Source organism: Mastacembelus armatus, chromosome 14, assembly GCF_900324485.2.
Source record: "Mastacembelus armatus chromosome 14, fMasArm1.2, whole genome shotgun sequence".
Lineage (NCBI taxonomy): Eukaryota > Metazoa > Chordata > Actinopteri > Synbranchiformes > Mastacembelidae > Mastacembelus > Mastacembelus armatus.
The window spans coordinates 16,631,000-16,654,863 of NC_046646.1; the positions used below are offsets into that span (position 1 = coordinate 16,631,000).

At 41.2% G+C, this 23,864-nt stretch overlaps 4 protein-coding genes across 8 annotated transcripts in view; 2 read left to right on the top strand and 2 right to left on the bottom strand.

Annotated features, from left to right (window-relative positions):
* The first annotated feature begins 21 nt into the window (after positions 1 to 21).
* On the top strand, positions 22 to 4,376 carry alg5 (ALG5 dolichyl-phosphate beta-glucosyltransferase). Its single transcript, XM_026329401.1, has 10 exons — positions 22 to 320; positions 1,052 to 1,220; positions 1,561 to 1,607; positions 1,859 to 1,927; positions 2,048 to 2,140; positions 2,244 to 2,357; positions 2,455 to 2,514; positions 2,607 to 2,758; positions 3,279 to 3,364; positions 3,763 to 4,376. Exons 1-10 carry the CDS (start codon positions 258 to 260, stop codon positions 3,876 to 3,878), a joined length of 969 nt encoding a protein of 322 aa, XP_026185186.1. The 5' UTR covers positions 22 to 257; the 3' UTR covers positions 3,879 to 4,376.
* A 3,367-nt stretch (positions 4,377 to 7,743) lies between these two features.
* Positions 7,744 to 13,964, top strand: smad9 (SMAD family member 9). 2 transcript variants are annotated; one of them, XM_026329014.2, is made up of 9 exons: positions 7,744 to 7,898; positions 9,439 to 9,604; positions 9,826 to 9,977; positions 10,756 to 10,971; positions 11,180 to 11,440; positions 11,649 to 11,759; positions 11,912 to 12,133; positions 12,698 to 12,954; positions 13,378 to 13,964. In XM_026329014.2, the coding sequence occupies exons 3-9, from the start codon at positions 9,935 to 9,937 to the stop codon at positions 13,519 to 13,521; spliced, it is 1,254 nt and encodes a 417-aa protein (XP_026184799.1). In that variant the 5' UTR covers positions 7,744 to 7,898; positions 9,439 to 9,604; positions 9,826 to 9,934; the 3' UTR covers positions 13,522 to 13,964. The 2 variants fall into 2 exon arrangements, with proteins under 2 accessions (XP_026184799.1, XP_026184798.1); XM_026329013.2 differs by having other exon boundaries at positions 9,439 to 9,977.
* Positions 13,965 to 14,508: 544 nt separating this feature from the next.
* rfxap (regulatory factor X-associated protein) lies at positions 14,509 to 17,943 on the bottom strand. Of its 2 annotated transcripts, XM_026328383.1 has the most exons (4): positions 17,258 to 17,943; positions 16,204 to 16,314; positions 15,294 to 15,407; positions 14,509 to 14,584 (listed from the first exon to the last, which is right to left on the bottom strand). In XM_026328383.1, exons 1-3 carry the CDS (start codon positions 17,681 to 17,683, stop codon positions 15,303 to 15,305), a joined length of 642 nt encoding a protein of 213 aa, XP_026184168.1. In that variant the 5' UTR covers positions 17,684 to 17,943; the 3' UTR covers positions 14,509 to 14,584; positions 15,294 to 15,302. The 2 variants fall into 2 exon arrangements, with proteins under 2 accessions (XP_026184168.1, XP_026184167.1); XM_026328382.1 differs by lacking the exon at positions 14,509 to 14,584 and having other exon boundaries at positions 14,646 to 15,407.
* Positions 17,944 to 18,636: 693 nt separating this feature from the next.
* Positions 18,637 to 23,864, bottom strand: part of dclk1a (doublecortin-like kinase 1a) — a 40,768-nt gene continuing 35,540 nt past the window's right edge. For 2 of the 3 annotated variants that reach the window (XM_026328056.2, XM_026328055.2), the window contains 7 exons: positions 23,115 to 23,248; positions 22,917 to 22,994; positions 22,617 to 22,713; positions 22,412 to 22,492; positions 22,202 to 22,315; positions 21,914 to 21,987; positions 20,822 to 21,018 (listed from right to left, as the gene is read on the bottom strand). In XM_026328056.2, coding sequence (XP_026183841.1) covers positions 20,961 to 21,018; positions 21,914 to 21,987; positions 22,202 to 22,315; positions 22,412 to 22,492; positions 22,617 to 22,713; positions 22,917 to 22,994; positions 23,115 to 23,248 — 636 coding nt within the window. In that variant the 3' untranslated portion in view covers positions 20,822 to 20,960. Of the gene's footprint in view, positions 21,019 to 21,913; positions 21,988 to 22,201; positions 22,316 to 22,411; positions 22,493 to 22,616; positions 22,714 to 22,916; positions 22,995 to 23,114; positions 23,249 to 23,864 lie in introns of all 3 variants that reach the window. The other variant, XM_026328057.1, reaches the window with a different exon arrangement.

The window sequence follows — 23,864 nt, forward strand, 5'->3', positions numbered from 1 at the left end:
AATGTGTCACTTCCGAGTTGCCGTTGTGTTCAGTTGTGATTGGAAGTGGAGTGCATTGAACTGCTTCAGAGTAATGGCTTTATAAGTGCTTTTATTTAAAGTTTCGCCCTTTAATACAATCTTCTAAGGGTTTGTTTTCTTGTATATCCCGTATATCGTTAGAGAACCGCCTATAAGACACGAAGCAAAGCGAGAAGGCGAGCTAGCTTTTTAGCTAGTCACTTTGAGTGCCTGTCTCTGTCTGGGTCTTATGGAAAATGGATTTTCTCTGCGAAATAGTTCAAGCACTGGTCGCTTTGGCAGCTCTGGGTGTTGTTGTGGTAAGTAGTTATAATATTCAGTTCACATTTATGGCAGCTAGTTTGTCTTCATGTGTTGTGTCTGTAATGTGAAGCAAAAACTGGGAAACTCAAGTATATACATACAGTATATATATGCAGTGTAGAAAATTTAGTATCACATTCAGCCCTACATGTGACATGGAGTCAGCATACACAGCTTGAAATGTTGAAACAGAAAGAAGAGTCTAAAAAACTAAAATTGGAGCAAATGTATCACTGCACTCTGCCCCAAATATGTTAGTAACTAATTACAGTTGGGTGATATATCACATAGTTTTTCAACAATATGTAAAATTGAAGTCACAACATCGAGATAGTGCTACCTCGGCTGCCACTCAAACGCCAGTGCTTTGCTGAAGTTACGACAGTAACGTAAGCTGTCGCCGTTTCCCTGGAGACACCTTAAAGTGTGAGTTTTTACCGTGGAGAAACGGGGTTTTCATGTGGCCCGGGGCGGTTTGGGTCTTCTGAGCAGTCTAGATGTTACAAACACCAGAGTTTGTGCTGCTTTTGGATGTTCTTGTCAATTAAAAGCCAAAACCAAGTAGTACATGCCATGAGAAAGACGTTACTTTACAATGTTTTACTGCTAGGAAGGTGTTGAATTCGATCAATTTAGGCCAATTAAGGAAATCGCTGTGCTAAGCTAATGTCGCTGTTGATTAATTAAAGATAAATATCAGGTTATTCACCTGTTTCTTTATTTTCAGGTGCTCATAATAGCACACGTCACTGCTGGGATGGTGAACCTGACACGCCATGAGAAAGAGAAATACTTCCTCACTGCTTCAGGAGAGAAGGAGCTCTTCCCCAGCCTGCAAGATCCCCATTCCAGGGATCTCTCTGTGGTGATCCCAGCCTATAATGAGGAGCTCCGAAGTGAGTAATGGGACTGGCAAATCAGGTTTCAGGAACTCCTGCACAGTTACATGTGCCTGTTTATGCCCTATTAGCATTCGGCTTTACTTGATTGCATATACAGCTATATTGTGAAAATGTATTTTTACAGTGTCATTTTTACATTACATTTTAAGTCTACGCTTTAAGGATGTAATATTTGTTTGCCAGGTTTGAAGTCTTCCTTCAGCTGTTCAGTTTACTTTGTGTTGCATAATCAGTGGTGCAGTCAGGATTTAGGAGAACTTATAAGTTGGCAGTTAATTGGTGACCCAGGGTACGTGATATGAGCTAATATGTGTGTGAATATTTGTCATTACAGTGCCTGTGATGCTGGATGAAGCTATGGAGTACTTGGAAAACAGACAAGTAGGTGCTCAGCCTCAACAGACAGCAGTGTTAAAATGTAATTATGTCTTTATTGTAGTTTGATAGAAGGAACAAAGTTAAGAGTCAAACATTTGTTTTACTTAATTAGCCACAAATAGAAGCACTTCTGTCATCCTCTGAAATAAAGTTCTTATGGCTGGATCAGCTATTCTTAACTGGGTCAGTAGATGGCAGCATTCAACCTAAAGTACCTGTTGTCAAACAAATTCATAGTTATTTTCTTACTGCAGGAAAAAACCCCTTCTTTTACCTATGAGATCATTGTGGTTGACGATGGCAGCAAAGACAAAACCACAGAGGTAAAATAATTCAACTTTCTTTGTCTTACAAAGTTTTTTAGCATTTCTGATTTGTTTATCTAAACAATTCAAAGTATACATTATGTTTTGCGAGTCAACACCCTTGCAATGTCTTGCCAGGTTGCTATGCGCTACAGTAGGAAGTACGGTGCAGATAAAGTCAGAGTCTTGACGCTGGTGAAGAACAGGGGGAAAGGAGGAGCTGTGCGGATGGTGAGACTGCTAAACTAAAACCTTTCTGAATGCAGCACAAGCAACAATGAGGAGTTTTATTTGTATTGATTTTTACATGCCTTTTTTTCTGTGTTACCTAAAGGGAACTCTGAGCTCCAGAGGGAAAGTCATTCTGATGGCAGATGCTGATGGAGCCACAAAGTTTTCTGACATTGAGAAAGTGGAGGCTGGACTCAGTAACCTCAACCCTAAACCGGTGTGCCGGTGTTTTTTAGTGTTCAGTCTTACATACGTGCATTGCGAGATGATAGTTAGTGTGTGGCCTTTCTTAAATTTCCTGTCTGTACATTTAGGATAACATGGCAATTTCCTGTGGTTCCAGAGCTCACCTAGAGAAAGAATCTGTAGCTCAGGTAATAATCTGTCATTTTAGTTTTCTTGGGGACCAGAGTATTGTAGACTATATATGTCTAACCATTACAAAACCACTGTCTGTCTGCCACAGCGATCTGTGTTTCGTACATTCCTTATGTATGGCTTCCACTTCCTGGTGTGGTTCTTTTGTGTGAGAGGGATCAGGGACACACAGTGCGGCTTCAAGCTTTTTACACGTGAGGCTGCACTTAAGACCTTCTCTTCTCTCCACGTAGAGCGGTGGTAAGGACTCGCATGTTACCATGGACACTACACTATGAAATATAATGATACAAGAAAGGCTGTTTTGTACAGCTGCTATTAGTTTCTTCTTTTGAAAAGATCCTTTTTAGGATGCACAATATTTTTCTCATAATTATGACATTTTCCCGTTATTTACTTTTCTATGAAACTTTTCACATCATAACAAAATATTACTTTATATCATAAAACTTTCTCATTATTTTACAAAACCAACATTTCTCATTAAGACATATTTTGCCTTTCTAATGTAAGTTCGTATGATCTTACAACCACAAACTTTCATTTGGCTTTAAAATGAGAAAAAGGTCTGCCATGACCTGAATAGAATCATAGCCAAGTCACTAATGCACTGATAAATACAAGTTGATTATATGTTGGCACATAAATAACACAGAAGCAACCCACAGCTATTATAATTTGACTTCCTGGAATTTGCACTAAACCATTCATTTTAATGCAACTGTTGTAGCTTTGTGAACCTTTATCTTTGTTCTTGTAGGGCATTTGATGTGGAGCTGCTGTATATTGCCCAGTGTTTTAAAATCCCCATAGCAGAGGTGGCAGTCAATTGGACTGAAATAGAAGGTAGGTTTTTCATGTGTATGGGGACATGTGTCCTGCCTGTACCACCTGTTTGTAGTTATATAAATATCCCTGTTGCATGTGTTTCTAGTTCTTAGTTATTGTTTCCTAATCATTCCACTGATTATTCTCTTCGTATAATCCTCATCACATTTGTTTTCTGCCTTTGACAGACACATTTATAGTGACTGCCGTTTTCCATCCGATGCTCCACTTAAAAAAAAAAAAAAAAAAAAAAAAAAAAAACAAACAGTCTTTTCTATTATTTACCCAAGTCTGCTTAGCACTACTCTGAAACATCATTTCTGACAGTCTTTGCAAGGCCTATCAGGATTAAATATCAGCAAACTGGCTTATGTCCATTATTTGTCCACTAAATGCAAGTGTCTTTGCTCTGCCAGGATCGAAGCTGGTCCCTTTTTGGAGCTGGTTGCAGATGGGACGAGACCTGGTTTTCATTCGCCTGCGCTACATCACTGGAGCCTGGAAACTGCAGTCACCACTTAAGACTGACTAGCCAATCAGACAAACCCTGGTATCTTAGAGACAGCCTGTGATAGGGCCATCAACCATTGGATGAGGTGGGATAACAACTGTGTCCATCATTCACTGTAATGAACAACAAGGAACAAGTACACTATGTCACATCCTTTTCCTTTCCAGAGGTCACTGGGTGTGAAATAATGACACAGTTTTAAGTTACTCATGATCCTGCCTTTTATTTGTTTGGGATATTGGCTTGTGATGGCCACTGTTACACACATTTGTGTTCTTGGCTTACAGAATGTCTATATGACCGATCCATATATTATGTTACTTTATGTGTATTTTGAAGCCAATCAGTTGCAAGGAAGAAAGACTTGAAATGTGAAGGATCTAATCATCTGTGTGTCATTGACAGGTTGACTTGTTAAATGTTGAGATTTTCAGAAGGGAGGCATTGTATTTGTACACACACCATGGGTCAGTGGGCTGGATAAACCAAATTAAAAAATAAAAAAAAAAATCAGCGATATATGATTTGACAAGTATTATCATTCATTATCATTATAAGCCAAACTATTAATTTGTTAGCAGAGAAAATCATGATCAGAAAGGCAATAATAAAAATAATCATTAGTTGCAGCCCTACTACTAAGTTTTGTGAAGAAACATTCTAATTTGGCTTGTCTGACATAAATCAAATAGAGACTAATGTGTATACTATGTGATCTCCCTTTCGTCTGTTAAAAGTTCTTGCTGCAGAGTTCTGCACCAGCTGGAGTAGATCTGAAATGTTTATCTAAATCTTTAAGCTAAGTGACCCTGTTAACTATGGATAAAAAGGCAAGACAACCATTGATTTGTCGTGGAGCTCAAATGTGGAAAATATGATACTTGAAAGTTTTTTGCTGTTAAGCATTTTGATAATCTGTGGTAAGTTGTTCTGATCTATCAGTCATCTTCCTGTATCTCTACAGTCACAGGTGAAGCCTCACCTTTATGTAATAATCTTTATTGAAGTGCCTCTTCCCTTCTAAACTTGACAGATGGACTGTGCTAACATTGGTACTCACTCTGATAATGCATTACTGTTTTCATCTTAGAACACTGACTCTGCAATTAAGGTTCAGGGCTATCTGAGTACTGGGATCAGGAAATATCAGTTTCATTATTACTACTAGAAATCTGCAGTATCTGACTCCATTTACAGTTTATTTAATTTGGTATAAAATTAGATCTTGCAGCTGAACTCCTGGGATGAAGTTAGCTGGGATCAGCTATATGATTTTTTTACTGTAAGTGGTGTAGAGTGCTATATTATCATGACTTTACCTTTTCCTTGGCACGCAAGAGAACGGGTGACCCTGGTATACATTATTTGTGGACAGAGTCCTCCCTTTTCCTGTCTCCTCGTGTGTGGACAGCGTCTTGGAAAGCGTCCAGCAAGTGTTTTTGCGGTTGGCATATATAAAGTTCTTCATAGTGCTACTTTCTTATGCGAGCCTGATGCGGATGTCCCTGGGGCCCCCCGGAGCCCCGGGGCGCGTATGCTGCTTGTACCCTGCCTCGTTGCACGGTAGAGACGTGATGATTCTTAACTTGGCTGCATGCATTTGTTTTTCTACTTAAGTAAGAAGGCATCGAATTAAACATTTACATGACAAATGTATCTCATTGATCTGGGTCGGATTCCAGCCGATTCGCTGTGGGAAATGGGTTTCACTTTATGTGTCAGTGCAAAATCACCGTTCAGTCATAAAGTGATTGCAGAGAAACGCTGAGCGGGTTTATTGAAAGGTGAAGTGGGGACTAGAACCTCATGTCAAAGGTAATTAGCATAATGTCTTGCTGTATTTCTAAGGTGAGAAAAAACGCCTTGCCCTGGGACCTCAGCGCGGCTCCTTAGGAGCAGACTTTGGAAATCTCCAGATTCATTGGAACTCCACTTATTAGGACACGCCGGCAGCCTGCTCTCAGTGTAGGTTGGGATCATCCACCTGGTGAGTTGGGGTGAAAAATCATAAGGTTTTAGACAGGATGGCTCGAGAGGTTTCACTTTATGTTGGGAGTATTGTTACATTCCGCAGCAGTTGCTGTAAACTGTGAAAATGTCAAACTTGTAGACTCACTGTCGCCAGCCGGGCTTGCGTCATTAACTGGACCAGTCACGGCACTCCCAATAAAGGCTCGTATCCATCCGCAATGAGAGAGACCTCTGTATGGCTCCAAACAATAGATAATGACACAGCTTCGATTTTTATTAAGATACTGAGACAAAGCTTGATGTTTATAAGAGGAGCGAATTTATGGAGCAAGAGTGCAGATGGTCCCTCCTCCATGCGATTTTTAAACTTTTCCATTATAGGGTACAGGTGCGTTGTTTGTGCGTGTGAGCGCGTGCACACGAAAGTAATAATAGCCGAAGTAGTTTTATTATGACAGATTTTACTAGATCGAAGTTGGAACTGCTATTTAATAACCTATAAAATATAAAGTTATTTTCTTTGTGAGTCAACGCCTAGAGCCACAGTTACAACCTGTTGGACAAATATAAATAATTAAAGCGATGCATGTCATTTCCATCATGACATTATTCAGTATTATCCTCTCATCTGCAAAAATAACTAAACATGAATAAAAGAATAATATAGTGCAGAGATAGACTTCATATCTACCTTTATAATTGAGGTGAGCTATAGCACAAACACACTTTATACCACTATAAAGACGTTTTTAAAATAACAGGCAGCTTTTGTCCTTTAGGGACGTCAGCCTGTTCATTAGAATAGTCTGGAAAGAGGGAACAGGTGGGATTGTTTTTCATCCTGGCCTCTGTTAGTTAGAGCCAACGCTGCCTGACAGAGAATGGCTCAGGTGGCATGCATGCGCGCACGCACACGCGTGCTGCTGCGGGGCCTGAATCAGAAATCCTGGGAAACTTCCAGGAGGGGGGGGGAGGCGGAGGGATCTCGTGTGCAGGCGCTGCGGTTCCAGCCAGGCTGACGCCGTCGAGGCTATGTGGCGCTCGGCTGGGGCTGCTGGAGGAGTGGAGGCTCTGGGCTCTTCAAACCTGCGTCAATGGGGCCGCAGAGGACCAGGGCAACACCGGAAAATATTACCCCTGTACCTTCACAATAAACGCGGAAACTCATGACGTGCACCACTGTGCATTGTCTGGGCTCAGGTGCCTGTAAAAAAAAAAAAAAAAAAAATCAGTGGTTAATAGTATATTAAATGCAAAAAAGTACATTTGCACTTAGATCTAAGTAGTGCTGTGTAAAACCAAGTAAACATTGTAACTATTACAAGTGCAAGTAGTTTACATGTTTACTTATATTAGCTTTAAATAATAAACAAATACAAGGCCAAGAAACAATAACCTTAAAAAAAAACCCAGATTTACTTTTGCTACTTCTGCTACTTTGAAACTAGCCTTCTGTTCTACTCTTGCTACAATGAATGTTTTGTATAGTTTCTACATTAGACCAGTTCACAGTAATAGTCACAAAATTAATATTGAAGTGCATAACGTATAACACTGTAATTTATTGTGCGGACTCCAACTGTAGTTTATTATTTCCCAAAACCAGGAACACCATATTACAAGCCTCTTATTGCAGGTGCAGTTTAAATTTAGTATAAAGAACACTATCTAGTAGCCTATATTAAATATAGAATAATGTAATTGAAGTATTTAGTAGTACAGTAACATAGTTGAACTTAGAGCCCACACATTTTTTGGCTGTTGTATTTAGTCTCGCACTAATTACAACATCTCGCATCTTTCCTTTTCGCTTCCGCTGACACTTTGCTCCATAGTCTACTTGAGAGCAGGCTTTTATTTTAGAAATGTGCAGCTGGAGGAGATTGTTATTGACGTTTACTTGACGCTTCACCGTCAACACACAAGCTCACAGACACAATCCGCGCGCGCGCACACACACACACACGCGTACAGACAGACACACACCTTCTCTGCTCTGGTCTGACCTACTACAGACAGGGAAGCCTCCACACTGCTCCACTCTGCGCTGCACTTGTTATCACAACTGAGGTGAGAAAATGGCCTAATTTTCTGTATTTCCAGAAATAGTAAATGTTTTTCTATATGTATTATGTTGTGAGGTTACACCCCGTTAAATATTTTTAAACTGTTAAATGCTGTTAAATGTGTCCTCTGTTATTGTTGATAAACTTTTCGTATGAAATTTGCTGCCCTTATTATAATTATATACAGACATGACTGGGTTTCCTAAATATTGTTTTAGCTGAGTATGTATTCAAGAATACTCAGACACGTAGTTCTGTGTGATGGATGATTGACTGGTCAGTCTAGTCTGCAGCTGCATATTGGAAAACTATGAAACGAATGGTTTTTGGATGGGAACTTTCTGATGCGCGTTTTGCCGTGGAGGTGTGCGTTGAAGGTTAGAGCAGAACTCGGGATGTTTGGAGCAGTAAAATGACCGTGTAGTAGTAGTAAAAGGAAGTTGGCGTGTTTACTTTTTTGGGATGGGGGTATCCTGGTGATAAAGCATTAGGTAATTAGCCTATCTGAGCCTGCAGACTGAGTGACGCCAGGCTCCATAAGCGGCGGCGGACTGCTGCCGCATTGAGCCTGTGCGCTTGTGCTGTCATTGTAAACCCCAGCTGTTTGTTGGCGGCATTTTTATCAACAAGCATGGGACATATAGGTATGCTGCTTCACACTGCTTATTACATGTGTGTCTTATGAGACCCAAACTCCCAGAAAAGCCACAAAGTCCTAGATTGGAGATGGAACTCTAACGTGGTTTTGTTTGTGTATTTTCCAAAGATAAGGATACACAGAGCATACAAAGAGCTTCCTGTTCACCTTTGCAAACTGCCTGCCCATAGAGCTGTTTTAGCTGCATCATATGCGCAATAGATGTAAAAGAAAACTGTATTAATATCTGGGTAGTTTATTTATCAGTAAGCTGTTGCTGCTACTCAAGTCGGCTGCCTAAATATGGTGAAATATAATGTGTGCTTTTTTTTACTTCTGTGCCTTAATGTTGGCTTTTTTTTTTTTTTTTGTATGTATCAGTAGTTTTAGGATGGGCAGAGAGAAACAGCAAGAGCTCTCCCTCTCTGTCTCTCTCTGGCTGTCTCCCTCCCTCTCCCCCTCCTGTCCTGTGATGTGTTCTGGCCAGACAGTATGGCTCCTGGGCGTCAGTGGCATGATCATAGAAACAGGCCAGAAAGGACATTCCTCATTGTTGGTGAATCTAGAAACGAGCTTGGCCATCATGTACTGCACTTTCTGAAACAGTTTGGGTACCTGTTTCATTTTCTTCATAGAGAATAATAATCTTGTTCAGCATGTGAGATCACTTGGATGTGTTGTGTTGATACAGCCTCCTTAATAAAGGACATCTCCAATACCCATTAAATAGTTACATTTGGATTATTTGGTGTTAAGTCTTAAAATCACTGCAGACCAGCTTGTTGCCTTAGTGACTCTGGCTCTAATCACCTACAATTACATCCCAAGGTTGATGAACTCTTTCTCCAACCCTGCATCTTTTTGAGCTAACATAGAAGTTAATACTGTCTCTCACTTCTCTTGCCAGGTAATTGAAACTTGACCTGGATTTCTGGCTGTGTGAGGAATAACCTTCCCTGCAGGAGACTCTGAATTGAGAGCTGCCAAATACCTCTTTTGCCAACCCAGAGAGGGGATTTGGAGTTTGTGCTGCGCTGGCAGGAGTCCAGCTCCTCCACCGGCACTGCTCGGAAGTAACAGTGGAATACAAAAAACACCCTCTGTTTACACAGACTCATCGCACTACCTCTTTTATCCTTATATCTCTGATTCTTCTCTGCCCTGGCTACTCAGTCTTGTCCTCAAGGGAACCTTTATCCCTTTAACAGCACCCATCAGCTCATCTCACCTCCCCATTTATTCATCTCATAATGAACTCCTCTACTTCCATTACATCCCTATTCTCCTTCACCAGCCCGGCGGTGAAGCGCCTGCTTGGCTGGAAACAAGGAGATGAAGAGGAGAAGTGGGCAGAAAAGGCTGTGGACTCCCTAGTGAAGAAACTAAAGAAGAAGAAGGGGGCAATGGAGGAACTAGAGAGGGCCCTCAGCTGCCCAGGGCAGCCCAGTGAGTATTATAGTCTTCAAATATAGTCACAGTCCAGTTCAATGGTTTCCAATCTGGAGGTTTGGAACCCATCCAGGGTCACAAGATCTTTTTTTTTTTTTTTCTACCTTTATTTTTTTCTTGTGAAAATTCTTCTAAGATGTTTTGCAAGAGAAAATCACTCAACTAATTGGGTTAAATGGGCTCAGCTATTTGAAAAACAATGCCACATGTGACATGGAGATGCAAGTACTGATTTATTTTACAAGTAATAAAGTAAAAAGGTTTTTGGAGCCACTGGTCAGCCTAGTCAAGTCTGTTAGGTCTGTTTGGTCCCAGGTTTGATTGCAACTGATGACTTGAATCAATGTGTTCTGTTGAACAGCTCTAGGAAACTGTATTTCTAAACCTAAAGTTACATACACTCCTTCTCAATATTTGCCATTTATGTTCACGTGAAATACCATCAGGTGAGGTGAATTACACAGATTTGACACAGGCATATTAGCTGAACAAACATAGAGTGGTAAATACAAAAGTACAGCAGTCTTTTGGGACTTGCTTCAACTCATCCTCTTTCAGCTTCCAGACATTCATCTCAGAAGTGCATTAAAGGTAGTAACTGTATTAGAAAGGCTTTGTGTACAAAACAAAATGTTGGTTTGTGTCTTATCACCATAGCAGTTAATGCGTGTCATAAATATTAAATGCCTTAAGCAGCAGAGGTTTAAGCTTTAAACACAATCTGTTCATTTTGACAAGCTGTTGATGTCTGTGCTGTGTCATTTCCTTCCTTCAGGCAAGTGTGTCACGATTCCTCGGTCGCTGGATGGGAGGTTGCAGGTGTCCCACAGGAAGGGTCTTCCCCATGTCATCTACTGCAGGGTGTGGCGCTGGCCTGACCTGCAGTCCCACCACGAGCTGAAAGCCCTGGAGTGCTGCGAGTTCCCTTTCGGCTCCAAGCAGAAGGACATCTGTGTCAATCCCTACCATTACAGGCGTGTGGAGACTCCAGGTACACACATTAGCAGTGAATATCTTCTAAATTAGCTTTTCAAAATCAGGTAATTCTTGAATTTATGGGTTCCTAAATAGAAACAGGGCAATAATCCAATAATTCTCAAGCAAAAATGATTTACAGTAATATGATCTTTTATAACAGCATCTGGCTCTTGTTCTTGTCTCATATTGTCTCTACCCTTTTCTTTCTTTTGTCCTGTTAGTTCTGCCACCAGTTCTGGTCCCACGTCACAGTGAGTTCAATCCTCAGCACAGTTTACTGGCAAAATTTAGAAATGCCTCTCTGCACAACGAGCCTCTGATGCCCCAGAACGCCACCTATCCAGACTCCTTCCCATCGCTGCCCTGCCCCTCCTTCTCCTCCTCCTCCCCTTCTTCCTCCCTCACCCAGTCTCCCACCTCACAGAGCTACCCCAACTCCCCCAACAGCTCCGCAGAGCCTGGCAGTCCGTATCATATCACAGGTAGGTAGGAATCAAAATTAGCAAGCTGATCATTTTAAGTGTCACAGCCTGTGAAATTTTCCAACATCTGTCTTGCAAGCAGGTTGCAGTTTTACCATGACAGCAGCAGATTCTAACACCAAACATGACAACAACGTTTCAATCAAGTGTACATCAATTACTTTTCAAATTCATCTTCTTCCTGTGATTTGTGATTATATTTTTCCAGCTGAAACTCCCCCACCTCCTTACAGTATGATGGAGACAAGCCCTCCAGAGGATGTGAAGCCCAGCAACTCCACGGAAACCACTAAACTTACATTTTCCGCTCCACACAGAGGTAACTTCATAGATACTAGACAGAGAAGGTCCACAGAATACAGCAGCACCAATTTGTGTCAGAACTGGATTTACTGGATTTTTGCCTCAACATGATAAAGAATCTGAAGCTAAATATACCATAAGTCAACCCTTACTTATCTTCCCTCATAGATTTACGGCCTGTGTGTTACGAGGAGCCAGAGTACTGGTGTTCCATAGCTTACTACGAGCTTAACAACAGGGTGGGGGAGACGTTCCACGCGTCATCCCGCAGCGTCTTGGTGGACGGCTTCACAGACCCATCCAACAACAAGAACCGTTTCTGCCTCGGCCTGTTATCCAATGTCAACCGCAACTCCACCATTGAACACACACGCAGGCACATAGGCAAAGGTAAGGCTCTTTACATAATTTCCTCGACATACATTAGATGAGAGCAGGAACTGAAGGGAAGGTTGTTTCCTAAATGAATGTACATATTACACCCTTATTTGTAGATGCCCACTTTGGTCATCACCTCACTTCAGGCTGTAGCTCAGCTTGTCTCCTTTGGTGAATCCTGCAGTTATTTTTTTCATGGTGAAGAATCAGAGAAGCCTGTCTCTGTTGCATAGACAGATATCAACAGCTCTGCAGGTTGCAGCGTACAGTTTTGAAAAGATATAGGTGACAGAGTTCTGTTAATTCACAGACACTGCTGACAAACATTTCTATTTATAAACAGATGCTGATGCATTGTGGTTTAAAATTTTCAGTTTGTATTCAATTAAATGTCTTTCGGTAATGTTTGCTATGAAAGTTTCTTATTTTTATGATCATTTGACATGCTGCAGCATTTTAAGTGTTGCATTTGTACCACACTAAAAGAACGAAGATTGATTTTTATGCTGTTTTAAATATTGATAATAATCTTGCTCTTGACTTTAGCATTTAAAAACTATGTGATTCTCTTCCTAGGTTTACACCTGTACTATGTTGGCGGCGAGGTGTATGCGGAGTGTCTGAGTGACAGCAGTATCTTTGTCCAGAGCCGTAACTGTAATTTCCAGCATGGCTTCCACACCACCACCGTGTGCAAGATCCCCAGCGGCTGCAGCCTCAAGATCTTTAACAACCAGCTGTTCGCTCAGCTCCTCGCCCAGTCCGTGAACCACGGCTTTGAGGTCGTCTACGAGCTCACTAAGATGTGCACCATCCGCATGAGTTTTGTTAAGGTACTGAGCTTTGTTAAATATTTGGGCATATGTGACATGTAGCAACAGAAATGTAGCTGATGATCATCAGTTCATGCTTTAAATGATAGGTCCAGGATATTTTTTAATGTGTTAGTTGCTGTAAAAAACTGAGTGTCAAATCCACAGCTTTCTTTTTGTGCAAAAATGCACAAGATACTTATTTCTGCACAGAAGAAGAGCTGTGTATTGGCCCTCATTTTCTCAGCATAGTCACATTCTGGATGCAAAACCTCAGGGTTGATACTGAGAGATGGAAAAGTTTAACCTGTTATCTAATATGTAAGTGCATGTCAGTATTGTTTAAGACCAGCTTGAAAAATCCTGATCTTATCCTTTAATTTTAACAGTTAATTTTACTGCCAGCATGTTTAGCTGAGATTTATGGTTGTGTCCTCTCTTCAGGGCTGGGGTGCTGAATACCATCGTCAAGATGTGACTAGCACCCCCTGCTGGATTGAGGTACATCTGCACGGGCCCCTGCAGTGGCTGGACAAGGTCCTCACACAGATGGGCTCTCCGCACAACCCAATTTCTTCAGTGTCATAACATAAACGCACACACACTTCTCAGTGTGTGCTCTCGGTCCTTCACACAGGTAGTCGTAGATCCTGTATGTTCTTATGTGTCCAGATTTTATGTCCTGTGGTCCCTCTCTTGATAATCTCATGCAAAGTCACATTATTGGTTACAGCTTTGTTACATCATGCTGCAAAACTCAAAGACAACTGTAACTGAATTTCATTTAGGTAACTGACATCTCATGTAATGAAATGAGCAAGTATTCTTTAATTTCAGTATGATATTGCATTTACCTGCTCACTGTCTGCATTGGGACATGCTAAGTGCACTTCAAGACAAGAAAAAATGGAATATATTTGTAGGTACTTAGACTTGTGTTACTATGTGTTATAAATGGTATGTACTGTATTTCCATGTGTTGACTGATGTTTGACTTCATGTATTGGTTTCTTCCATTAAATTTTTTTTCTTTAAAATTCAGCTTTATGCAGCCTTTATCCATCCACCACCTGTAGCACTGATCCTATCGAGGGCCACGCAGAAGGCCGGAGCCCATCCACTGTGTGAGAGGCAGGTTACAGCCTCCACTGATCACCAGTCCATCACAGGGCTACCAAAAATAGACACTCACACCTATGGGCAATCTAGAGTCACCAGTCAACCTAACCTGCATGTGTCTGGACTGTAGGAGGAAGCTGCGGTACCAGGAGAAAACCCACACAGGCACAAGGAGAACATGCAAACTCTTCTTGCTGTGAGGCAGCAATGCTGCCTGTACAAAGATCTTTCTCATGAGAGTGTTAGCCACTGCACCACTGTGCACTTATCTCACTGCAAGGAGGTTCTGGTTTGAGCCTGCATCCCAATACAGCCTTTCTGTGTGAAGTTTGCATGTTCTCCTTGTGCCTGTGTGGGTTTTCTCCTGGTACCGCAGCTTCCTCCTACAGTCCAGACACATGCAGGTTAGGTTGACTGGTGACTCTAGATTGCCCATAGGTGTGAGTGTCTATTTTTGGTAGCCCTGTGATGGACTGGTGACCTGTCCTCTCACACCAGGTCTGCTGGGGTTGGCTCCAGCCCCCACACAACCCTGTAACAGATAAAAAGTATAGTTGCTGGTTGAGTAAAGAACAATATAAACACTGACAAACTTTATTTACCTTCATAATTTTAATCTTTTATTCACAGAACAGGATCTACACTCAAACATGAAGACAGACACATAAAGGATGTCACTTCTTCCTTCACTTTTCAATATGTAGACACCAGAAATATCACGACCAATATTCACCTCACTAAACTCCATTTGTGTCCCTTCTTGTATGCAGTTACACAACCAGTCAAATGTTTAGACACATTTTCACAATGACCTCAATGAGAAAGCGTGCCCAAACTTCTGACTGATAATGCAGAATTTACTGCAAGACTTTCTAATTAACAGGGAAATAACCATTTGTGTTTAAAGTCCTGAAAGTCCCACTTGCCTAAAATAAGGCTACAGACATGCACTACACAAATGATTGTCACATATGTCAACACTTCAGGTTCAAGAGAAACATTACAAATATAATAAAAGGTAAGTAACAAGAAAACCAGGATTTGACAGTGTAACTAAAACTTAAACGTAAAATGAATGTCTTGTATTTTTAAAAGTTTACTTTCTAAGCCAGCACAACATGGCATTTCTTCAGCATGGCTACCTGGTAACAGTGTTTGGCTACTGGGGCTGTGTATTTATCATATTCAAGTGTTTCTTCGTTGTTCTCTACACATCATAAATACTAAGATAAAACACTGACCAGCTGACGTCAGCAACCCTGGAACTGCTGCTGTGACTGGGTGCGACTCTGTGTGGCCAGAAGCTGCTGTTGCTGCTGCAGGAAGCTGATCACCTCTGGACTCCTGAGCAGTGACTAAAGGACAAACATACACAAATCTTTACATTTCAGAGCAAAGACAATTCTTTGTCTAAATCTAAATCTGCTTTCTTGGCTTTTTCTGCCTTTTTACGGAACCAAAAGCCTTGTGCCAAAATGTCATAAAGACTGTCAAACATTTTCACTTAATTAGATACACAATGTTCAGCCCTGCTCTATAATTTAGGCTGTGTGTATAGTGAGTATGCCATTTTGTAGTCATGGCCGAATCGCTAGTAACTGAAAAGCAGTGCCCTCAAAATTTCCCACAATTCATTGTAAAAGGTAGTGAGCAGCGATGGTCACTACATGGGCAGAAAAGACCTGCATGCATTGCGTGGATGAAAAATGGTGGAAACGCCAAACAGTTAAAAATGTGGATTTAAGATTGTATCTAAAATATTATGAAAACATGGGCAAGTTACATCTTTTAAGAAAACATTCGAGATTAGATAAATACATTTTTAACACTAAATTATTAAATAAAAATAATACACACACTAATACATACGGCATGGTTCGGTACAATTCAGCAAATTCAAGTTCAGCCATGGATCTCGTTGGTAAACCAAACGTTACATTGCCGATGTGGGAACATTTGTATTGTGTTGTTGCATTGACGGAAGTTCAAAAACAAACATGCACGTTTGTATGGATGTTTTAGCATCATTTCTTTGTTTTTGTCATTTCTTAATTTTTTACATAAAATGTAAATTAACTTGGGTGGGTGACATATTAAGGAAAAACTCTGATTAAAGGATAGAAGAAAAAAATCTGTCCAGCTGTGACTTACCAGTCTTTTCTGGTTGAGGACCTGCTCTATCAGTGAAGGTCTGGCCGGACGGTCCCCAATGGCACCAAGACGTTGTTTGTTCACAGATACAGGCCTCTCCTCTGAGTTTTCCTGGTTATCACAAAAAAGGAAAAAAAAAACAATCAAATAGCTGAAGGGTTCTGGTTCAGTAAGGTCTGGGAAAAACACACGTGCCAGTAATTTCAGCCCAGGAATTGTAAAATTCATTGGAAACTGAGGTTACACAAATCAAATTCATTTTTCTCCAGGCATCTACAACACTAGACATAAGTTTGCATGCACCCCCTACTTTATTTCTATTGCTGCCTACATTTTAGATTTATACTAAAGACTTCAAACTATGCAAGGCCAGGTCACCTGATGCAGCCCTCCAACAATCCTTGGTCAAATAGCTCTTACATTGCCCAGTGGTGCGTCTGGGGTCAAAATGGTCCCACTTAGTCCAAACCAGATGAAATGGTGTGTTGCGGCAGATTGCTGTGGTAACAGTGTCACCATCACGCCCCCTCATCCATGTTTCACCCTAACCCTAAAACCCTAAACGTTACTCCCTAACCACTAACACTAACACTAAACCCTACTGACAGATGTTTGCAGAGCAGATGTCACCTTTAAATCTAAAGGGAGTGATGAATTTTTGTTTGTCTTCATTTTATTTAGTGTTGTATCTGTTTCTAGAGGCAGCAACAAATAACATTCTATAGCCTTTATAAAAAGTCTTCATATAACTTTATACATAAGTGTGAAATTAATGAAAGCATGATAATCATCATAACCCTCAGACTTATAGTACCAACAAAAATCTATAATCATTACAGCCCTATTGTCTTACTCTATTTGCACGCTGCACCTTATTTATTGTTTATTTTGATCTTCTCGTATATTACTTTTTTTCATACTACTGTTTATATGGACGGTCGTATAAAGCATTTCACTGCATGCCAAGTCAGAACCTGAAATTAGTGTCTTAACCATGTCAGGATCTATGATCTTTGCCTCAGGGTGTAACGTTATAAACAGTATTTACACTTACATCAAGTTTCCCACTGGACATGGCCTGGTCACTCTTCTTCTTCTTGTATTTGTCTTTGTACATTTTGTTGCGGTGTTTTTTGCACATCCAAGGTTTCCTCTGCTTGGCGACCTGGGTCGTGGTCTCCGTGCAGCCCTCATAGGTGCACTGTTTGGGAGCGTTGTCGCCCTCGGAGGCCTCGTCGTCGTTGAGCTCCTCCGGGCTAGCGGCGCTGTCTCTGGGATCAGAAGTGTCCAAGACGTCGCTCTCCTCGTCCGGATCGTCCAGGTCGTACGAGGAGACGTTGTTCTCCGGTTCGTGCGGCGTCACCACATTCCTGCTGTCGACTACTCCGCTTTTACTCACGTAGTACGTCTGTCCATCTTTAGTGAGCAAAAGAGTTGAGTCTTTATCTTTGTTTGAGGAGGAATTATCATCTTCGCTCATGACTGCGGTGCGCTAACAATACATTAGCTAGCCAGCTAGCATCCCGTTGCAACTAGCTTTTCGTTAGCTAATACGCATATTCCTTGACATTTTATCGTCCTGTCTTCTGTGTTAACGTTAATACTTATTTTGTTGCTTTGTGAAGACGATACGTCAAAAACACATCATGGTTTGGGAAATAACTCTTAAGATTGTTGGCTAGCTACCGAGATACTTCCAGTGCCGTAACGCACCATTTCCACAACGAGGTTTTTCTTCTTCGCTGCTTTGGTTGCATGTGAAACGGCGACCCCTGGTGGTCGGGAAACACAAATACATGCTGCTCCACTACAAGTAAAAGCCACATAGTCATAATTTACTTTAATATATACTTTAATAAAAGTAGGCCCGTCCTTATTCAAGTACCTCAACATTGTAATTCAGCCCTCGGTTATATTCTACCACTGTCACTTCTGCGTGTGTATATTCTAATTACTGTCAAGTTTTGGCTATGCAAGATAGATCATAGATTAATCACAGGCACAGCTGTCGGAGATTCAGGAGGTAGAAAACTGTGATGCACACTGTCACACTTTCAAAATCTCCACCAGAGGAGTTTACAGGGGACAAAAAATGTTATTACTGTTAATTCCACATGCAGCTTCCCAGTTTTATCAAATGTCACCTGTTCACTTCTGATAACAGTTGTGCTTGAAGGTTGTGCATTATGGAGGCCAAAAAACACATTTTCAGTAATAAATTGGCCTGATAAAGTTCCCTCTATCATCCCAGCTGTAGGCCAAGCATCTGCCATATCAAGTAAAATGTTGGTTCTCTGCCAAAAACTGCTGTGAAATTCACAATAATAGTCACAGGAATTGTGTACTGCCCACTCGGCCAATAATCCAGTTAGGAATGCAAAGCCACTGAACCTCACATGCCAAAACACAAAAGACACCAACAATCTGTTTTTGAAACATATTTTAATTATTAGCATTATTATTGATAGACGACTGTTGAACAGAGGTACATGTATTGGTATTGCAACAGACTGGAATACTGAGGTGAGGCTGTGGGAGCACTTTTTGGTAAACCGCATGTGCCCAGGTGCTGGAGTGAATTTCAGCAGCACAACAAGTTCATACTGATTTTGTCAATATGGCGGCACATTACTGTATATGTGTTGTGATGAGAGTAAATACAGAGACTTACAGACAAGTGTGACGACTGCAGGGAGATCATCTGCCAAAAACGGAAATTATTTCTTTCACACCTCTGGCTTCTTCTCTCTCTCTCTCTATAACATCATATCAGTTACTGAAAATCTCTTTACCAGCTGCTTTTGTCAAAGGACGTGACATCATTCCCAGTGTCTGACAAGAAACATGGCCAGTGGTCTTGACTTATCTAGACTGGTCCTACTGGATTCACCAGACCAGTAAAATGTCACTGGTCTTTTTCAAATCAGCTGTATTGTTTCATTTCAATCTGACGATCTCCTTTAGATTTTTTTTTTCCTCGACTGACTGATACACATGTATGACAGATTGTTTCTGTTACAGTTCTCATAAATGTACTACTAGTAAAGAAATATATTGTATTGTGAACTATCAAAATAAATAAAATTATGTTATTTACAGAAACATATAAACAATACATCATCACTAAACAGTTTTTTCTTATAAGAATAGGCTACTGTATGTCTGTCATGCTTTCATCTGAATAAATGAAGCCATGAATGAGGTTGTACAGAGCTGAAATAAATCCTCCTCCTTCTGTTTAATGGTACTGCTTTCCAGAAGTGCTGCTGGTTGTACTCAGTCCTGTTTGACGGCAACTAAACTGCAGTACTTTGTGCAAATAGGCAGCCCTCATACTGTTAAATGTACATGTTTACCAGCTAAAACGTTTCTCCAAACCCATACAAGTGGCAAATCTGGGTTGCATCAATTACATTTCTTTACTGCTGGAAAATGTGGATGATAAAGTGTTGAGAAAATGTAAACAAGGCTTTGTGTGTGTAGATGAATATCACAGATTATCAAGATTAGTATGAAATAAATACAGATGACTGTGAAGATGTATGTATTGAGGAAAAAATAGTTCAGAAGTTGAGTTTGCTACACAAGCACCTGAATGCTGCTGAATTTTGCGTATCAAGATGTCATCAATGAAGCAGCTAATCAAATTACGATGAGCACTCAAACGCACCTTTGTTTTAATAGCAGTCAGTGTAAAATGTAAACTGTAATACTGCAATCCAACATCACAGGAAGGCAACGCCAGTAGTGTGTAGGGCATCGTCATCTTTTTTCAGAAAACAGCTTTTAACACATCTTACTAGAAAAAGTCCTATTTCTACAGACTTTGCCTCTCGTTTCCCAGTAAACTGTTCTTCAACTTTACAACAGCCTATTTCAAAATGTCTTAGCTCTACTTCTACACACTTTTCTGCTATTTTCATTCAACCAAACTCTTAGGACATGTCAACAAAACCTTATAGTTTATGTAAAAGGCAAATACATATTTAAAAAAGCAGTGAGTAAAGAATGGAGAAATAAGGTTCAATAAAACATGAACATTGGTCCATATTCTCATATTGCCTTGTAGAGCTGCTCCACCATAAGAAAGTTTGCATGTTGAGCCCAGATCATCACTGTAAGGCAGACAATACTGTCACCCCTTCTCGCTCCTTGAGCTTCGTAACATGTGCTCAGATGAGAGAATGTTATAAATAAATGAACAAAAGTCGTTCACCTCATTGCGCCTTTTTCCGCTTCATTGCGATCCCTGTTTCTTGTTTCCTCTTTAGCCTTTCTCCCAACCTATCTGCCATCTTTTTCCTCTATCCACCCGTTGATCGATCTCTCCTCCACGATTGGAAAGATTGATTTAGGGGGGCTATAAGTATGCTCTGACCCCAGCCTTAGATGAGAGAGTGAGAAGACTGTGTCCTCTTCCTCCTCCTCCATTTAGAGGGAGAAGCTGGATGAGGATTCTCCCTACTCAGTTCCTCCTCTGCACACCTTAGCCTCCTTATCATCCCTCTTGTCACCCCCGCAGCCTGTCTAGAAGGATGAGCTAGGGGAACAGAGAGTGCTGGCTGAGCTGATGGAGATGTCATCAGAGTCAGATGGGAGGCTGGGGTTCGGGGAAGGGTCAGAGCAAATGTCAGGGGTCAGAGAGGGAGGGGCCATGGGCAGGCCAGGGAGGCAACTGGGAGGCTCCGCACGTAGTGTTTTTGTTGTTGATGTTGTTACTGGTGTCACCGTCGGCATCATCTGCAAAGGCAGTGGCTTCACATCCGGGTGGCGTCCTCGTCTGAGAACCTGCCCCTCCTTATCAAGAGTGGTGGCCTGAATCGGGGAGGAACAAGAACATTGTGATTAGAGCCTCTGAAGCAGTGATCCAGCAGCACAGTGGAGTATGCATTATGGAGGGTCAGGAGAGTTTTGCAAGTGTTCATTAAGTTATTAACTGATATTTAATTGTACAGTCAGAAGAGGGAGTGACAAGTACAAAGAGCATGATCCAGACCTTTAGTGGCTAAGGGTAGCAAACTTCAAATAGCTGTTGCTATTGCTTACCATTCTACTTACAGCCTAACTCAAGACAATCTTGGAAAATGTAGGAAAATTCAATTCATGTGACAATAAACCTCTAGGTCCTCCATAAATCAATGCATACGGTCACACAACAGGGGCTTGGCAATGGGAGGTGATTAGAAAGTCCTGGTATTAGTAGAAGCATAGAAGCAGCCAAGTGGGAAACATCACATCAAGCAAAAATCACAGAAATTCAGTGAGACAAACAAGCGAACATGATTATTTCTTTGGAAAGGCAGCATTCACAAAGGAATACTTAAAACCTCAGCAACACACCAGTTTGTTTACTTTGTTATTGAAGTACGAGCTTTCACAGGACATGTTCAACAGAGGGGGAAACATTCACAGAAATGCATGTGACACAACACAGACGAGGCATTAGCAAAACACAGACGACAGCGGTGCAGGCGCTGTATTGAATCTGTGTTTACAGCAAGCGAGGGATGAAAGAAATAAGGCCAAAAGCCAAGCACAAAGACTACAGAGCAGGGACAACATGAAGCCATCAAAGCAGCACAGCAGCAACCAGTCAGCAGGGTAGCACGCAGGGAGACATTCATTTCAGAGGCACTATTTTGGTTTGCTTTAATTTCTCGCAGGTTTGTGACCATCTATTCAGTTGTGTGTCTATGGAAACCTGGCGTACCTTATCCAGTACATGGCCGGGTGCTGGTAGAAATCCAACGACCCAGATCTCTGCATAGAAAAGCTGTCATCCAACTGAACACAAAGAGAAACCAGCACAATCAATCTAAACCCCAGGTCAACAGAACTACCAGAAGACACAAACGTCACTCATTCACTCAAAAGAATAAAGGAACTGCAGAAAACAACACATCTTTATTTAAACCAGCTCAACTTAGTGTTAAAGCTGCAGCTTTACCAAACAACAAGGAAAGCTAGTTAAGGTGGTTTCTAGTAGCAGTGAACTCACAGAAATGACTGACACTCCTGCAGTAGTGTCGTTGACCTTCGGACTGGTGTTGAAGTGCTTCTTAATCTTCCCTGCTACTGACAACTGATGATCATTCTCACACAGACCCTCATCCTGCATCAAGCAAGGGAGGAGAAAAAGAAGATTCAGTGTCTGTGGGTAAATAATGCAACTGAGTGGACCAGTTACCTCAATGAACACAGTACTTACAGTGACCCAAGGGTGCTCTAGCACCTGGAGGGCAGTGTATCTCTGATCCACCTCCACCTCCAGCATGGATCGGATCAGCTCCTGCAACAGCAAGAACACACCGGTGAGTTTTTATTCCCTCCATAGAAAATGAATTCCCTCCGACATGTGAATTGATTGACAATATACATAACCAGGGAGTATGTAGTTATATGTAGTTATTCACCGTTGCTGTTTCTGACACGTTGTCCCAGTATGGTAGAGGAAATTCTAGCTGTCCCATTAGGATCTGATCAAAAAGCACTTCTTGATCGTCACTGCTCCTGCAAAGAAAACATTTCCATGCGTCTTTAAATCAGACACTGCTTTGATAACACTATCAACAAGAACAGAGATGCAGCACTGCCACCAACCATTAGGGGGGACTCATGTGCTCATATACTCATATACACTCATTATTTCATATTAAAAGCAGAAAAAATGATATGGAATTTGTCTTATTGGAATAGCTCTGCTGTAAGCTTACCCCCGAAATGGTGGGAAACCACACAGCAGGATGTAGGTGATGACTCCAGCTGCCCAGATGTCCACCTTAAGGCCATACCTGCACAAAACACAAAAAAAAAATATGATGACTTCAAGAGAGCGGTAAAGTTAATGAAAAAAGACAGCTGACTGTAAACATAATTTCTCTAAGTAGCCTTAGCTCTGCAGCTGCTCTTACCCAGTTTCTGCAATGATTTCAGGTGCTACATATGTCGGTGTCCCACAGACAGTGTAAAGAGGTCCATCCACCACAGTTGCCAAACCAAAGTCTCCCAGTTTCAAGCTTTTGCTGCCGTCCGCATGCTCATACACCTAAGCTCACAGAAAATACACAAAAGAAATGCTGTTAAAAGTAGGATCTTAGATGGCTGCAAAGAGATTAGTGTGATCTGGGCTGTGTGACATAACTCTTTTTTTCTGCAGCTGCATTCTGATGTGTGTAAGCTTGGTAAATCAGAAAAAAAGGAAAAACAGTGCCAGAAATGATCAATGCATCCTCAGCCCTTTATTTTCTGTGTCCCCAGATCAAATCCTTGTGAGCATTTGGGAAACAGCAGCATGCACTGCTGTCTGCTAAAGTCTCTCTTTTAAAGTACCACTGAGGTGCACCAAGTCTCAGAGCTTCAAATTCTAGTTCACACTTTGAGTGATTGCGGTCAGTAGCTGCACTGTAGAAGAAGTCTGCTGGATGTTCACCATATCAACTTTATATATATAACAACATATATAAAATTTACACCACCAAGTGGACAAAAAAAAGCGGTAAGTACAGTTTTTAAATTTAAGTTGAATAAAGTCCTTTTTGTCATCTAACTAAAATTGTGAACCCTTGGAAAGCAGAAAAGGGGGTCCAGAGCAGCAGAAACACCATTAAAAAAAAAAAAAATCACTGCAGGGGGGAAATTCTTCACAATCACATTTTTTAAAC